Source organism: Notolabrus celidotus, chromosome 15 (genome assembly GCF_009762535.1).
Source record: "Notolabrus celidotus isolate fNotCel1 chromosome 15, fNotCel1.pri, whole genome shotgun sequence".
NCBI lineage: Eukaryota > Metazoa > Chordata > Actinopteri > Labriformes > Labridae > Notolabrus > Notolabrus celidotus.
In genome coordinates, this window is record NC_048286.1 from 17,912,814 (window position 1) to 17,930,709 (window position 17,896).

Consider the following 17,896-nt stretch of genomic DNA (forward strand, 5'->3'; position numbering starts at 1 on the left):
TCCGTGCTAAAGTTCCTGTGGTCGAAAAACGCCTTTTAAAGATTAATGTCACAGAGTTTTGGGCTGTTAATTGGTCAAAAAGCATTATACAGACATCACTCTGTGTTGTTTGCTCTGTGAGAATAAGAATGCTCTTTTACCATTTCATAAACAATGAATCGAAAAAAACAATCCAATTAATTTAAGAAAATTCATTATTGAAAGATATTTAATGAATCATCTCTTGACTATTGTTTTGAATGTTACAGCATTCATATTTTGCATAGAGCCACTTTCAAGGTAGAATTTCATCATGTTTTACTGTAGTTCTTTAATTATTATACTCATATTTCTTCAGAGGAACAATTAAAGTTGTTCAATAATCTCCATTATATAAAGGACTTTTACTCACATCTTTTCCTGTTTTTTTCTCTACCAGGCCCCAAAGCTGTTCGAGGAGCCCGCAGTCCACCCGTCAGCTGTCATTTCTGAGAGATGTCAGGTACAATTTCTGACAGGCTCTTCAGTCAGTTCTGAAAACCTGTTTCATGATTCTGTTAGCATACCCTTCCTAAAGTCTAACTCACACCTTTCCATCCTTTAATAACCCTGTGTGTGGGTTTATGTCTCAGAAACGTCAACGTTTGTGCGTTCCCTCTGCCCTCAGATGGGATCAGACAGCATCATCGGAGGGATGTGTCAGGTGGCAGATAAGACCTCCATAAAGAGATCCACCATTGGAAACTCCACCACCATCAAAGAGAAGGTGAAAGTCGCCAACTCCATCATCATGCACGGGGTTACCATTGAGGAAGGGTGAGAACACACACAAATGCACACACAATTATGCACACACAAACATGCACACACTTGTTGACTATATTTACTTTGAAGTTCTTTTTTCCAAAACATTAATTACACTTATAAAAGAATTTCACCTCCCAGGCATGTTTGTGAATTAAAGGTTTGATGCTCATGTGGCTCATGGTTTTTGTTGGAAGTTCAGTCAGGACAGACTCACAAGGCAGAGGAATGTAGCAAACAAAGATTTTAAAATAAAAGGAGTCAGGAAAAACATGTTCTGAATATCATTGATCTACATCCTGTTTTTGCATTGTCCCTCCAAATTTGCTAACACATTGTTTTGCTGGAAAAAAAACAATAGTGGTTTGTCTAGTTAGTCATTCATTGCACATCTTGGCACTGAAATTCTTTGGTGCTCCTACTTGTCAACAGTTGTGTGTGTGTTCTGCAGATCCTTGTAGATGTGTGTGTGTCCATTGATGGGAGGTGTAACAGGTTTTGTTTCCTGGGCTCTGTGGGGTCAAATAGGGAGCGCTGAGTTAACAATGCATCTATTAGTGTGCAACCAGCCAGAGATCAGTTCCAAACAAACACACAGCTACTGAACTGAAACACACAACATCCATATATTTCATTTAGCTGCTAATTTACTTGCTTTTACCAAAGCTCCCACTGGTTATGGAATTTAAGATCACCACGGGGGCTTGAGAGGTGTATTCATGACAGTTTAAGTCTGGGCTATGTGATCACTCTCTTTGGAAGTTATGCTGCCTTGAAATGATTAAATGATCGGGTTTATCTTGAACAGATACGATTCATATATATTTTTTATTTTTCATATTTTTCGGTTCATTCGATCATAACCTAGGAATATTTGAATCCTCTGACTTTCTATGTTTATGCAGCTCAACTCCATCAAACAGAAATCTGCGACAGGTCTTGTGCATCATTTGGGATATGTTTCCTCAAACCCCAGTTTGAGTTATTTAGATCCTTTTTTTTTTAAAGTTATATTTTTTGCCTTTTTGCCTTTATTGTATAGGAAAGCTGAAGAGAGACAGGGAATGTGGAAAGTAGAGTGTGGGGGGGGGCATGCAGGAAATGGTCAACCGGCCGGGGATCGAACCGGCGACCCCTGCGACGAGGAATGTAGCCTCTGTATGTGGGGCGCTTAGACTGCTAGGCCACCAGCGCCCTTATCTAGAGTCTTTTATCACACTTCTGCACAGTGCTAATGTCAGAGAGAAACCTTGCATCGCCATATTTCAGTATTTATTTATTCATTTATTCATGATTTTGGTCATCCTTAGTGCCTGTTCGTGGGCATTTCAAAATATCAAAACACTGTTTTTTTTAATTTCCTTGAAAAGCTGTAGTTTTGGAGATATGAGGTGTCAGCCTGACAGCAGCGATCAGTAAAGCTCTGTACATTTGAAAAAAAATGTGTTTGTATAGACTGGCTCAGTTGTGGGGCACTAAGGTTAAAGTATTACGGTCTCAGTGTGAAAATGGCCTTCTGAGTAGTGTTGGACGTGAATACGAACACACACTTTCAAAGGCTGTGCCAGAAAATCTACAGATGCGCTTCCTTTCTTCATGTCACTCTGACTTTTTCAAGCTGAAACACACTGAAGAACCATGAAGGAACAGGAACTCTAACTCAGTTGAAGTGTCAAGAAGGGTCATGAGGATTATGTCGCCTTATCCTGCATTTCATTTTGGGATGGCAACAAAAAAGTTACCACAAAGATACAACATGCTCATCATGACTGTCAAATGTTGCCAGTAGTTAGTGTTCAAAATTGCCTGCTTTGTTGCAACAAAAGAGGAGAGCGGCTACAGCTACTGTAGAATTAACATGTAGATTGATCTGCTCAGTGTCAGAGCCAGCAACTCTGCTGGAAACAGACTCATCTTGGTCTCAAGTCTGGACTTTAATGCACTCATTCATTCACAGGCTCCTTTTCTTTTATCTCAATATCTTACTCCTCCTTCTCTTTTCTCTCCATCAAGGCCTCGACGCCATCTCCCTCCTCTCTCTCTATCTCTTCTCTCTTAAGCCTTTCAGGGACCCCAGCCAGCTAGCATGGGGACCCTCATCATGCCCATGTAGGTGCACGCACAAAGACATGAAAGAACGAGAGAGACTGGAGAAGGGAAGAAAGAAGCAAGGCGAAAGCAAGCTAGCACGCAAAAAAGAAATTGCAATTCTTTCTTTTCTTTCTTTTTTCTGGAGGACATAAGAAGGAAAGAGAAAGAAGGAAAGAAAGAGCCAGTGTTAGGGGATTAGCAGACCCCGGCCATGTCGCAGAAACCCCTCGCATTTCTGCTTTCTTTGTTTGGAGCTGACCAGAACTTGTTGACAAAGCGCTGCGTGTTTGGGAAGGGGGATAGTAGGGGTCAACTTTACAGGGGGGGTTGGCACAGGAGGTGGGGGTTGACGTGTGTGTGTATGTGTTTGTGTGTTTGAGAGAGAGGGAGGGAGGATGGAGGGTGGGGGGGGGTCATGGCAAGGAGGAGCCCTGGTGTTAGTAATTAGTGGTGTTTCAGCTCCAAGGCTTCTTTGGTGGTCTCTTTCTCTCCCTCTCTCTCTCTCTAATGTTACAAAACTTTGAATCTTGTAATCTCCCATCACCAACTACCACCACCGCCACCTCCTAGGTAGTTACTTACACACTCACACGCATGCACACACACTCCTTCCTCCCTCTCCCTGCAGGCCTAACCACCTGAATAGAATGAGCCAACACAAACCTGTCTGTGTGTGAGGCGCGGAGGGCCAAGTGTGTGTGCGTCACTGCCCGGGCAAGACCAACATGTGTTCTCCACCGGGCTCCCTGAGCTACTCAAACACACGTTGTCTCACCCACACACTCACACACACACGTCCTCCACGGTCAGCCGACACAGGACACACTGTCTGTGTCAAAACTGTCTGTGTCTTCCCTCCAAGAATTTTATGGTGATGGTTTGGCTGAATGTGAGCATGCTCAGTGGGTTGGCACTGCCGGCTCAGGTGTAGCACAGCCAACAATGTTTGAACACACACACTGAACACACACACGTGGAAACAGCTTGGACCGCTGCTGTTCTTTAATATAAATACTAATGTTGTGTCATTAAGTCCATTTGATTGGATATGTTTGAGTCGTCGGAGCAGGTGGAAGGATTCCTGATGTGGAGACAGGCTGAATGTTGCTACTGCCAGTGTAACCTCCAGTACGGCACAGAGCCTCACAGCATACTGTGGAAAGCTGTGGCTGCACTGGGCAGCTCCCAGTATGAGTGTGTACAGAAGGTACGAGGTAGAAAACAAATTGTGAGCCATAAACATGTTTTGAATCTCCAGCAGGGTCAAAGCATAAACAGCACAGTTGGAAAATCTTGTTTCAACTGAACCAAGCTGATCCCAGCAAAATATTACTCTTTAATTACTGCAGAGTTTACAAAGTATCAGTCGGCACCAGTAATGAGCCACTGGCTCACCGTTTTTAGGACTGTTTGGAGTAAATCAATGTTATGGTTGGTTTCTGTATGGCTGTGGAAGTTCTCTTATTGATTAATCAGTTGGAATCCCCCCCCCCCCCAGGGTTTGAAGCTTGATCAACACGTCAAGAAAAATATTTCATATACAGAAGCTATAGTCCTCACCACAGTGGTCGCGGGTTCGACTCCCGGCCTCAACCTTTATCTGCATGTCTTATCTGCATCTCTGCTCCCCACATTACCTGTTTCTCTTCAGCTGTACAATCAAATAAAGGCAAAAATGCCCCAAAGATATAAAAATAAATAAGATTTTAAAAAGGCAGACTAGAAAAGGTGTACCTGATTAAACATGGCCAATACACAGTGGCTTTTTTAAGCATGTCTACTTGTGTCCCATGTCACTCGAAGTGACCTTAATGTAGACATGAGTGATTTCCTTTTGTGATGGTTCAGGAAGTTTTTAGTGACCTAAAGAGCTGAAAGTGAGGGAAACGTCTCACAAAATGTGGTCATGTAAAGCAGGTAGACAGAACTCAATTGAACAGCCAGATTGGTCCTTGGCTCCATGGGGAGTCCTTACGCTGCGGTTTGGAACTGTAAGGAAAAATGAATGTGAATAATGTTATATGTTTGTGTGATTTCCAGGTGTAATATCCAGGGCAGCGTGATCTGCAGTAATGCTGTCATTGGACGAGGAGCAGACCTCAAATACTGTCTGGTGGGAAGTGGACAACAGATTGAACCAGAGGGTGAGTGCTAGCATAAATACACAGTTAATGTTTGATTATCACAGATCCTTTATTTAATGATCTTATCTTTCAAGATGGAATAGAAAAATATCCTATCAGATTAGCTGAGATTGCAACTTAGATGTTTGAGGGTTTTAGGCTTTAAATGTATCAAAACAAACAGAGGTTGATCATTTGGCATCCCTAAATGAATCATCTGTACTCTGAAAGAAAGGGAAGAATCAACAACGATTGGACAAATGACAGGAACAACTCAAACTCAAACAATGTCGCATTCAGGATCATCCCTTTGCAGATAAAAACTTAATGTACTGTTGCTGCTGTTTTGTCCTCCTGCAGCACTTCTCCTCGGCTGACTCAGATAAGGTGTTACGTGTGTGTATGTGTGTGTGTGTGGTATCTGTTTGTCGGTGCCAAGACTTTAAGCCAACCAGGAAAGTTTCTTAAATCTGAAGTTTGTGTGATAGAGAGATTTGTCAGAGTTTCTTTTTTTTATTTCCTTAATCCTCTTGTCCCCAAAGCTAGCGCTGTGTATGTGTGTCAGTGTGCGTGTGTGTGTATGTGTGTGTCACATTGATGGAGAGGTTAGAGAGCAGGGCCAGAACAGGACCACCCGGAATTCAACAGCAGCAGCCTGCAGCCACATCCAGCACGCACACACACACACACACACACACACACACACACACACACACACACAGAAACACGTATAGAGAAAGAACAAGCTCTGCAACCAGGCTGAGCAGCCTAATTGAGTGAACAACAGGGTGCTCTAAGTAACAGCAGTGTGAATTTGAGCTAAACTGGTCCAAAAGTGTTTGAAACTGTTCAGGCTTTTTGGAACATCAATCGGGCGATCTCTGCGACAAAACTGATCTGGTGTCAGGTGTTTTATGGGAAATGTTTTCTGACCGGCCTGCGATGTGCTGCTACCGTTAAGTTATTGAACACTAAAAACTTGGAGCTACATAATTGTTTTTTATACACTTTAAAGCCGAAGTTCCAAAGTTCCACTAATGTGTCTCTGATGGGCAGAAAACTCTCACGGATACTCATTTTGTTTGATCGTTGTTTTCTGAAATTCATTATTATTTGATAAAAGGCATTGCTGTCCCTTTAAAAAAAAAACATTGTGAGAGGATCTACTAAATAAAGTCAAGCAAAATGCTCAAAACTGCTAGTTTCTCATCAGAAAGTTTTACATTACGTTTACATTATGTACAGCATATGACAATCTCCTGTTCCTATTGTCAGTATGGATAGGGAAACACTGACTCTTACATGACTGCAGAAGGGTCATAACCATTGAGTTCATGATTATTCAATTAAGTAAATGACTTCCTTGCATATTATGATTAATGTGGATATAAATGACTAACTCACCCTTAGTAGACATTTTTTTTAAAATCAAGACAACCTGAAAATATGACACTTTTCTTCTTGTGATCTTGAACCACTGCTAAGCCTGTATGGACAGTATCATGTGTCTATGAATTACATTAATACTTCACAAGGTAACTGTGTAAGAACCAGAGCTTCAGGGTAGCATTTTAAAGAACAAGTTGGCACTGATTAATAATAATAAGATAAATCAAAGTATTCCTCTGTTGTCTACTTAAAAACACGTCACAGCACTTTGTGGTGAACTCTGACAGTTTATCCGTCAGATTAAACTGATCTATGTAATGTATTGCTCCTAATTATAAAGCTTACCTTATAGTATAAGAAAGCACAGCATTGTCTCTTGCCACCAATCTAACTGTTTAACCTTAGGCTGCTAAAGACATTACACACCCACTCTACTGCTGAGCCTGTTAGCAGCTAAGGACCACCCTGCCAGTTAGCCACACACGCGCACACACCCACACACACGTATACACACACAGCCGTAAAGATGCATGTCTGTCAGGTGTTCATATTCAAAAGATATACATAATAGATCCAAATATGCACTGTTTCTACTCCTCATCCACCATCACTGTCCCTTTAAGACAACATTAAGCTCTCATTAAATGGTGCACCCTGATTCCTTTGAACAATTTAATTTAACAACCAACTTTATTTTAATCGAGGAAAACCCAGTCTTGTTCACGAACTGTTGGTATATTTTTTCTCCTCCATTTTTCACTCTTGTTCATAGCTGTGCAAATTACTCACCTAGACAAAAAACACATACAAATAAAGGCCTTATAATTCAAGCTCTTTAAAAGTCACTGATGAATCAACAGACCCAAATTCAGAAACCAGTCCTCCAGTCCCTCCCTCCCCTTGCTCTCCCATGCTCCATTTGTGCTCCCCTTCCACACAGCAGAGCATAAACTCGTTTTAAGCAACAGATTCCTTCACACCAAAACCTGTCTGTGTGGATGGAACATTTCTCTCTGCCACCGTTTGCTTTGGATCGACATAGACGCTCGCAGATGGAGGGTTGGAGGGGATGGAGGGATGTAGGGAGGAGCAGCAGCAGCAGCAGCAGCTCTCCCCTCATGCTGAACTAGCTTTGGGTTGAGGGAGATGGCGAGAAAAAGCTGGCAGTCTAAGCAGCTGCGGTCAGAGTGACCTAAGATTTCCCATATTGAACACTGTGGGACTGATTTCATATAAATAGAAGCACTGTACAGAGGGTATTCATGTTGTAGTCCATTTACTACTAATCTTATACATTTGTCCTAATTAGTATAGAGAGATGGCTTAATGAGTATTCCATTAAAATAAACACATCAGTGCCTTCAGCTTTTTGGGCAAAAACTTATTATCTGTCTCCTGTGATAAATGTGCGGCCAAGGAAGTAAGAAGAAAACTCTTCTTGATGATGCACTTGAGTAAAAAAACTGGCAGATGGCAGTTATCAAGTGCCAGAAACAACCTCATCTCAGGATTATTTCTACAAAATCCAAATTTGATCTTTAAAAATAAACAATCAAGATGACAAGAAGTAAAAACTCCATTAACAGTGAAATTATCACCCTGTACATTTGATGGTTGAAACCAAGAGGCTTCAGTTCCCTGAGTGTCCACTAGAGGCTGGCTCCAATTCAAGATTCCCATCAGGTCCTGTGTTAAAATGCTTAATAAGGTTTACAGCCTTATTAAAAAAAAAAATGTCTGTAGCTCATTTATTAATTTGTTTACACTTCACAGTGGTTGTATATTTTCTTAACTCATCTGTTTTGATTTTATCACGACTAAGAGTTATATATAAATGTACTTAGTTGGGGACACAGCTGAGTTGACAGACAGGTGGGTGTATTCTAGCTGTATGCTTAGAGGCCTCATCTCTACCTCTTTGCCTGTGTTTAGGTTGATTGAAAGCTACATTTGGTCAGCATTTCAATAAAGCTCCCTTCATCATTGGGCTTCACACCTTCTGTGGGAGACATCCCAGAGACTACGCCCGTGTATCATTCATTCTATGGATGAAACCAGTTAACTGTCCTGGAATCTTGAAACCCATATTTATCACGAGCAGTACTTTTTAAAACACCAATTAGGTTCAGCATGATCAGAAATGTCTGCAATAATATTTGGGACAAGGTTAGATTTGTCTACCTCAGTCAGCTACTAACTTAAAATGTAATGGGATTAAAAAGATGCTCTTTATTGTGTGATTTTGATTAGATTAGAAAACTTGAATGTCCTCCAAGAGGCAGTTTGTGGTACAGCACAGCTTAAAAAACACAACAACATGAAAGGTGCATCAGACACACACAACAAAATGATCCAAACAACCCATAGTAGCTGTTTCTCATTACTACAATACAAACCACCTCCACAGACATGACATAATATTCACAGTAGTAGTCAGTGCTAGCCCAATGTGCACACAGAAATGCAACACTATATCCGTTTGGAATGGCCTCCCTTCAAGATGTGCTGAGTGAAATAATGTTGTGTATTTAGGGTGGTTGAGGCTCAATGGAAGAGCAGGACATCTCTCAGTTGTCCCCCAAAGGCATAACTATCAGTGTAAATATGTATGAAGGATTAGATCACAGTCAGACACATATCAGCCTCTGCCATCAGTGTGTGAATGTGTGTGTGTGAAAGGGTGACTTCGACATGAAGTGTAATACGCACTAAAAATGGTCTGCAGACTGGAGAAGGGCTACATAATGCAGTCCATTAAACATTTATTCTTTGTACCCATCACTGTATTTTCTGTCTTACTTTTTAAAGAGCTTAGTTTTTAAACATTGCCTTACTTCTTATCCAAATTATTACAGATTTCTCAACTCTTTAAAAGACAACAAACTTGTGAATTCATATAAACAATGTAGAAATGTTCCAGTAACACGAGTCCGAAATGATCAATTTGAAACGAAAAATGTCTCTGCTCTTCCCTCAGCTGAGAGGACAAACGAAGTCATCGTAGGAACGGATCAGCTGATGGAGATCTAGCTCCCACAAGAAGGGACGGCATCATCTCACCAACTAAATCAAAAAGCAGCAACACACAGAAGACCACATATTCACTGGCTGACTAACCAATCAGAAGCCTCGATGCTGCTTGAAGGTTCTAAGCTATCTTCTCATATGCTTTTTTTGTACATTGTGTCCAAATAAAGCCAGTGCTTTAACCCACAAACTAGCATCTTGTTTTTTGATTTATCTTTTACTCTTTATATTTTTAGTCTGTTCGTATTGGTTGAGTCTTTTTTAGATTTGAGAAAATAAAATCAGTAAGTTAAGTCAGACAACAGAAATCAATGATGTAATCAGTTTGGCAGGGTTTCATTGGCTGTCAGCTTTAAGTAGATCTTTGTAATAGTTTTCCCACACATGTTATTATCCGATCATTACTGACATCTAATAGCAGGTCTCAGTTACTCCGATTCTCCTGTTTGAGTGGGTGGAGCACTAACTCGTACACGTCCAAATGTGCACGTCTGTTTACACGTGCACATTGTGCAGCTGTGAGGACCAGAGATGGAGAAAAAAAGCAGTGGGAGGGTTGACCACAATGGCGTGGGGGTTAAGTTTATTTGTACACAAAAATGGTGTATGTGCAGGCTGTGGACCACCCAGCTTGATCTTGTATCAGTTAACACCGACACCCCGCCCTCACACACACTCACACGAACACGGCAGAGCAGGAAGCTGACTCGCGCCTGACACTTTTCTCTCTTTTTTTCTCCTCTTCTTTCCCTCTCTGCTGCCTTTGCTGTCACAAGATTTATTGCATTCCTTCAGCAGAGCATTTCTTAAATTACAGGTTTGAAGTTCCTGAGTCATGAAGGAAGAGGATGAGGACAGGGATGTCTGTCTGTGGGGGGGCTTTAGTGTATGCCTGTGATTTAGGGTCCTCTGTTTCCTATTGTGTCTGTGGCCTTGCAGGAGTCATGTAGACTGTCTCTTGTGGCCTGATTATGTGTGTGCGTGTGAGGGTATGGTGTCATGTTGTCTACCTTCTCTTTTATCAGTTAGATGGCTTTTTTTGTGTAGTTATTTTTAATGTAACACAATCATCCTAAATGGCCTTCATCTACTCTAAAGTTCATGTGGATGATATACTTTGCCACAATTTTCTAGACCTTTATCAAGTAAAATGTAAGTTATAAACTTAAAATGAACTATAACTAACAGACATTAACTGTCATTAAACCCCCCCTGCAAGTACAGCTTTTCTCTTGAGGAAAACTTTAAGGATAAAAAGATTCCTGACACATTACATCTTCAAAAAGAGACTTTAAAAAGGTCCTTAAAAGCAAAGAGGCACCTCCTCTCTTCCCTTCTTTTGATCAGCACTATATTGACATCATAAATCAAGATCAGTCCATTTGTCTCTGAACTTCTTCTGTGGCCAAAAAGTTTGAAAATATTACCTTAACTCATTTTTAATATGTTCACAAAGGAAGTATGTTCAGATACATCTCGTTTACTACAGCAGATGTGCTTCGGATTAAAAACAATGCTGCCCTTATTTCTTTTCACTTAAGATAATGATGGATTTCATACTGAATAATCAAGTTGAGGTTTTCAGCAGGTGTTGCATACATTGTGTTCACTCTAGAGAAATGATTAAATCAAGAAAACAAAGTAGATACCGTCATTATTATCTGGAAAGATTTTTTTTTTTCCCCACAACATAATGCATGGACTCAAAGCTGTTTACTGTGTTGAAATCCAGACAGTCCCAGTCTTAGTCCTGAGTGTTGGTGGGAAAGTTTCATCCACCATCCAAAGATCATTCCTGTAAAAAAAATTAAAAAATAATTCAGTTGTTCTGTTTTCTGCAGGGTTCCATTTGAGTAGGCGAAATGTTTTTTACCCTCACCAAGCACATCAACACATCATTTTACAACCATATACTCTAGAACAGGGGTTCCCAAAGTGTGGGTCGGGACCCCCTGGGGGGTCGCGAGACACAAATGGGGGCTAGTAAGATGTCTTCCATAATGTGTTTTTTTAATCTAAAATGATCTTAAAATAGTATATTTTACCCGTTATAGTAAGAAATATCACAAAAAAAATTGTAGCTACACTGAAAATAAAACCTTGAAAATAGAAAATGTAGAGTTTTCTGCCTTTCTTTTTGCCTGATGACTCCTAAGTTTAGGGTTAGTGAACAGTTAATTATCAAAAGCATCAGTAGCAGCAGGTTAATTCATAACGGTACAGGAAACACAGACACATGCTCATATAGGTAGGCTAATTTTCTGCAGACCAGCTAAATGAAGCCACATTAAATCACTTTGAGGGAAAGTGGGGGTCGCGATTCTTTGGCACCTATATTTTGGGGGTCGCAGGCTGAAAAGTTTGGGAACCTCTGCTCTAGAACACGCTGTCAGATGTGTACTGGGAACAAGTTCCTGTTTCTTTAGAATTACCTGGAAAATTGTCTGGAGGTAGAGGTCGAGCTGGGGCAAAATATGACTCATCTGTAATTTCCTGATATGTTGTGATGTTCGATGCAGATTTACAGTCAGACTTATGTGTACCTGGAAGTCCTTTCATGAAGTCCTTTCATGCAGAACTGTGTGCATTGTTTTTAAACTTGCCTTGCTGCAGTAATGACATGCTTGAATAATGACAGCTAAAATAGTATGAAATGGTGATATAGCTACTCAAACCTCCAAGTGTTTTTTTTATTAAGCTGAAGCAAAGTAGAAAATGCTGTTAAAATTCCTGACTACTTTAAGGCAAACATTTATTTTAATAATTTATTATATATTGATGACTTTATGTGGTCAATTTACAACCTGAGTAGGTACAATGCAACAAAAGATGGTCACTCTAACATCTTTGAAAACATTACAGCTTTAAGTTACAATCAATGCAAAAGAAGAAGTGGCCTCTCATCTTACTGGTTTCTCTAAAAGGAAACTTTCTATAAATATGGATCTGTTACAGAAAAGATACTGCAACAGACAACAAAGTATTCTTTGTGCAGCATTTTCAGCCTCACCGCAGAATTGTCTTTCCAGTTTGTGTTTACTGCAGATGTGGCCTCAGCTCGCAGTCGGAAATTCTTCGAAGTTCAGTACTTTTCCGTTCTCCTCATCATACCTGTATTCATCTCCTCAATACAGTGTCCAGTATTATGATACAGACTGTACTTTCAATATTTTCAAAGTAACTTTTAAAATTGCTTGTCAACTGCAATGAAATCACATTGTACTCAACTACATTTTTCATCACTTTTCCTCTCTGCTTTGTTCATTAGATTTATAGAAATGTAGACATTTTCTCATAGTTTGGCAACCTGGTTGTCAGTCTTCTTCACCCCAGTAACAGTGTCTCAGTGGGAAGATGAAACACTACATTTGGCTCCTGAGTTTTAAGCTAAAGTTTGTGAAAACCTTATCTAAGGCTGACTGTGTCTATGCTCTTTGTCTCGGGTATGTTAGCCTTTTTAGCGCTCTCACACTCTGACCTCTCTTTTCAACCACATGATGAGATCTGGCAGCCGGGTGTGTTTGGGTAAAGGTTTGTATATTTTTACAAAGACCCCTGAGTCCCTTCAATACAACGCCACCATGGCTGAGCCCTCCCCCCCCCCCCCCCCAGCACATACATGTGTTTGCTGGTGTGGGTGTGTGTGTGTGTGCATATAAGTGTGTTCAACCTTACCTGTGTGTGTGTGTGTTGCTATTGTTAATCCTCTGTCATACAAACTAATCAATGCTGCCTCACACCCGCTGAGTGCATGCATGCATGCCTACACAAATGTGCATGTTTGCTTTGCAGATGTGGAGATCAGATGTCGAGACATAGATCGTATATCGGTCTATTGAAACTTTAGGAAAATAAAAAATGATTTCATCTCTTTTTGCATCTCAAACAAATCTATCTACCCGAGCATAGAGACACCATCTGTAAAATAAAACATTTTCACGCACAGATTATCATTGGTTAACCATTTTGCTGCCTGCAAATTCACCCATCAAAGTTGTTGTACACGGATAAAATGTAGCAACAAAAAATGATGATAGCCTTGCAAATCTGTGGTGAATTTTCAAATTGGCTTCTTCTTACCATGTCCAAATATGAACTATGACAGCACATTTCTTCTTCATCTCTGTGGTGTGTTTGTGCCTAGTTCGTGTGTGCAGAGTGAGTCTTTTATTTAAAACATGAATTTGGTAGAAGCTGACAGAGGTTTGGAGATTGAGTCGTTGTTCACATCAAAGTTTTTTTTTTTCCCAGTCTGGGAAGTGACCCAAAGAAGATTGGGAGAAATTCAAGTGGCCGTCAAGTTTTGATGCTTTCTGTCGAGATAAACGCATCAAATGACACTTGTAGATATTTCATCTTGATACTGTCTGGATGGTTGTTTAGTCGTAAAAGCTCAGCTTTCCCAAATTACAACAAGTTTATTTTTACACTAATCACAAACATGTTACAAGAGCTGTCTGGCTTTGAAGATTATTTCATACAGCTTCTACCGACTCAACTTGCCAGAGGTGAGTACTATGAAGTTTTTGTTTGTAGCACCGAGGTATTGAAGAATTACATGTCAGTATACAGTAAGAGGCTCTGTCAAAAGATAAAAATGTTTGTTTTTGGCAACAACTTTTAAATGAAAAGTATTTCCTGTCTATTACCAACACTACAGTCGACTACCAGAACTTGTTGAGGTTGTGATAAAAACTGTCCAAAGTAAAGTCTGTAAAGTCTTGACTGATTAATGAAGTGGGAAGTAGACCAAGAATCAACCAAACTATTCAGTTTAGAAAAAGTCTGGTGTTTTATTCACTTGTTCTTGTCCTATAGAACAAACATCCACCTTCTTATTCGCTGTGGAAATCTTAACCAACTTTAACCTGAATTTCTGATTTTTCCAAGGATAAATTATGTGTCATGCTGTAATCTGTGGGAATTGATGCACGAGACATTTATAATATTCCCATTTGTTGGACGAGTGCAGCCACAAAAATGTGGCGCCTTGGGTTTGAGTCAGTGTAAACATAATATAGCTTCAAGCCATGGCTGAAACCTAACAAGGATGTTAATTTGCATGAAATCAAATGGTTTTTTGAACATGTTGAGTGATTTCACAGATGCTTTCTGAACACATGATAGTTTGCTTTGACATAACATAAAGGAGATAGAACATAAAAATACTGAACTACAGTCGTATGTAGATGGAGGTTAGGTGATGGAGACATGTGTGATAGGTGTGGTGGAGCTCTGGGTTATTTTTTTTTCTGGGGAGTTGGGGGGGGGGGGGGGGGGGGGGGGGGGGTGGCTGAGTAGCTGGGTGGCTTCATGGCTTGAGGGCTGATCGTGGGTGAGCGAAGGAGAGAGAGAGCGAGCAGGCCACCCAAGTGGCAGTCAGTCAGAAACCTGTGTGTTTGCTGCTGACCCCTGCACATTAGCACAACACTTCCTCAATTTGTCTTCTGTGTTCTCTGGCCACAAATGAATTTCCTCCCTCCCTCTTTTTTTCCACACATTACCTTTCAAGATGCATCCCCCACCCACAACACACACACACACACACACACACACTCACACACACACAGCACCCCATCTCTAACTTAAACACGTGAATACATACACACACAAACAGTCTTTTTTCACAAGCTTTAGAGATACAACAGTTGCTTATGTTGCCAAGCCAACAAAAAGACACAGATCTCGTGTGTGGGATAACAACCTCAGTGACACGCACACACAAAAAAACACACACTGAGCCAGATATCCTTGTCTGTCACTTTGGAGGCCCCGGCTAATTAACTAAACATTGACTGGGTGGTTGATGGGATCACATCTTTAATTGCTTTTGCAATGAAATTGCAGGAAGAAGCAAAAGGCGACCTGCTTTACACCCTCAAGTGACCTTGCTGGAACAGCAAACAGATCTGTGATTACAATCCTTTAAAAGTTAAAAGTCACAGTTCTGTACAAATGTTCCTTTTTAAAAAAATTCCTAAGGATGATAAAAAAGTGTGTTGTCTTAAGTCTTAAGATACAAGATTTTCTTTTAAGTTTAGCGCAATGTTTTGAAAAGCTGCACTGTTTCTGCTGTTAGCTCGCACATTTTGATGTATAAATATTCCCACAGTAGTGCGGCTCCATACTTTATTTTAGAGCAACAGGTCTGAGTTTGCCTTACCACCTGCTAGCTGTGTCTGACAATACCTCTGTTACAAGCATACAAACAAAGACTTAAAGAAAAGTGTGTTTCTCTGTCTCTCCCTGTGTTTTGTGTGTTTTTCCCCCAAAAAGGCAACCATTCATTACGATGACAAAGGTCTAAAGAAATGCATTATCATAATTAATCTTGTGTGAGACTGTGGGTGGCAGCTTCAGCTCTGCTTGCAGACTGACAGAGGAGCTCAATGAGTGTCACCCTGCTACTTGGCAACTGTTCACCTTTTTTTTTCTGGTATCAGACAAATTAATAATAATCGGACAAAGAATAGAGAAGCTCGCTAACATCTAACGGGTTTTTGCAGATAAAACTTTAAGATGGCTCCTTGAACTTGAAATCAAACACCAAACACACTTGCTTGGGGGTTTTGGTTCATTTAGAGTATGCTGTTTATTTTCTCCTATCATTGAATCATGCAGCTCTTTGTGTTTATCAAACAGCTTTATTTGTCTAGTCAGGCGTCCCAGAGCCAAATATTCTGTTTGGTTATCAAAAAGGTTCTTTGTTCATTTGGATAAGATTGGACCAGAAGACTGTTTGTGATTTCTTCTCTCTTTTTTTCCCACTGCTTTAAACTTGTTTGCATAATGGAAATTCTGCCATTCACCCCTTTCACACAGAGAAGTATACAAGGTGTAATGGGTGAAAAAATTATCATCTTACCACTTTACCTGCCCGCAGATCCCTTAGTGATCTTAAATGTGAGCATAGTCTTTATTGGTACTGTATCACAAACCATTCATTGGCACCGTCAGGTACATTTTTGAAGCCTTGTTAGTTTTCTGTGAACAAATAAGGTAGATCAGATCAAGTCTTGTCAATCTGATCCTGTTTTATTGAGGCAAAAGTTATATTTAAATTAGATTGTAAATGATTTTTTTCTATGGTTTCTTTGATGTGATTCATTCAGACAGTCATGGAAAATGTACAAAGGTATACTTATCTTTCACTTTGTGATTTTGACCCACTGCAAAGCAAATTCAAACATGTTTCTGTAATTATGTGTTACAACTGTTTAATTAAGCTCAGACACCATGTACCTAGAAACACTCTGATATCATATTACACAGCTTACTGAAACAGAAATGATGAAAACAGAAGAAGGAAGCAAAAGGCCTTAAGAATAGCAACACCTTGGACATTACTGCAATTTAAAGGTAAAAAGTTAGATTTGTTTCCCTCTCTTTTAGATAGGCCCATTTGCATTTGAATTATCTGATTTTGAACTGACAACATATGACAGCAAAAATATGACATTACATATTAGATGTGAAATTTTCACTGTTTTAATGCAAAATGCTGATTTTAAATGTGATGGTTAGCTCAACTGGTAGAGCAGGTGCTTAATGCACAGAGGATGTTGTCCTTATTCCACTGGTCATAGGCTCGATTCCCGGTCCCGTCATAATTTGGTTTCCCCTCCCCAAATGTTCTGTCTATCTAAATCTGAAAAATGAGACCGGGGCATGTTTACTGGTATGTTGCATCACCTCTTTTAACTTTAATGTAACTCTGTAAATGTGGGAACAATGATGCAACAAATTGTCTTTAAAGGATAACAAGTCAGGACTGTGGGCAGCCCCATTTAGCAGCCAGACTCTTCTTAAATGGAGCCATGCTGTAATACGTGCAGAATGTGGTTCACTGTCTTATTGAAATATGCAAGGTCTTCAATGAAAAAGGTATTGTCTGGATGGCAGCATATGATTGTTCAGCATTAATGGTGCCTTCCCAGATGTGTAAGCAACCCATGCCCTGTTCACTTGTCCATCCTTATACCATCACGGATGCATTCTTTTGAACTGTGCTCAGGTGATAAGCTGGGTGTTTTTTTCCCTTCTCAAGGAGAGAATGCATGATTTCCAAAACAAATGTCAAATTTTGTTCATCAGACCACAAGGCAGTTTTTCACTTGGCTATGGGTTCCAACTTTTTGTAAACTAGGATTGTTAATGATCCAGTTATCCATCCAAAACATGTCTATGAACTCACAAAAGATGAATCATTCATTGAGTTGATGTCTTAACAATATCCTGCAGATGCCCTAGAAGGATAATCTTGAATCCCCCACAACAGCAAAGCTTTTATTTGGTGCTTCAGCTTTTTCCTTATGCTTTGTTCCTCAGATTTACAGCACTGATGTTTTATCAGACATGTCATAAAATGTCTTTAATGTCTTAAACTTCACCTAAGTTTAACCTTTTTCCCCTAAATGATGGAATTAAATGATTAAACATGTATATCTTGTACAGTATCTTTATTGCTCTACTCATTATTTGCC

At 40.0% G+C, this 17,896-nt stretch overlaps 1 protein-coding gene across 1 annotated transcript in view; it reads left to right on the top strand.

Moving 5' to 3' along the window:
- Positions 1-9,603, top strand: part of eif2b3 (eukaryotic translation initiation factor 2B, subunit 3 gamma) — a 38,488-nt gene extending 28,885 nt beyond the window's left edge. The window contains exons 9-12 of the mRNA XM_034703658.1: positions 419-481; positions 647-795; positions 4,915-5,018; positions 9,364-9,603. Of these exons, the coding sequence (XP_034559549.1) occupies positions 419-481; positions 647-795; positions 4,915-5,018; positions 9,364-9,416 (369 nt within the window). The 3' untranslated portion in view covers positions 9,417-9,603. The remainder of the gene's footprint in view (positions 1-418; positions 482-646; positions 796-4,914; positions 5,019-9,363) is intronic.
- The last annotated feature ends 8,293 nt before the right edge of the window (positions 9,604-17,896 follow it).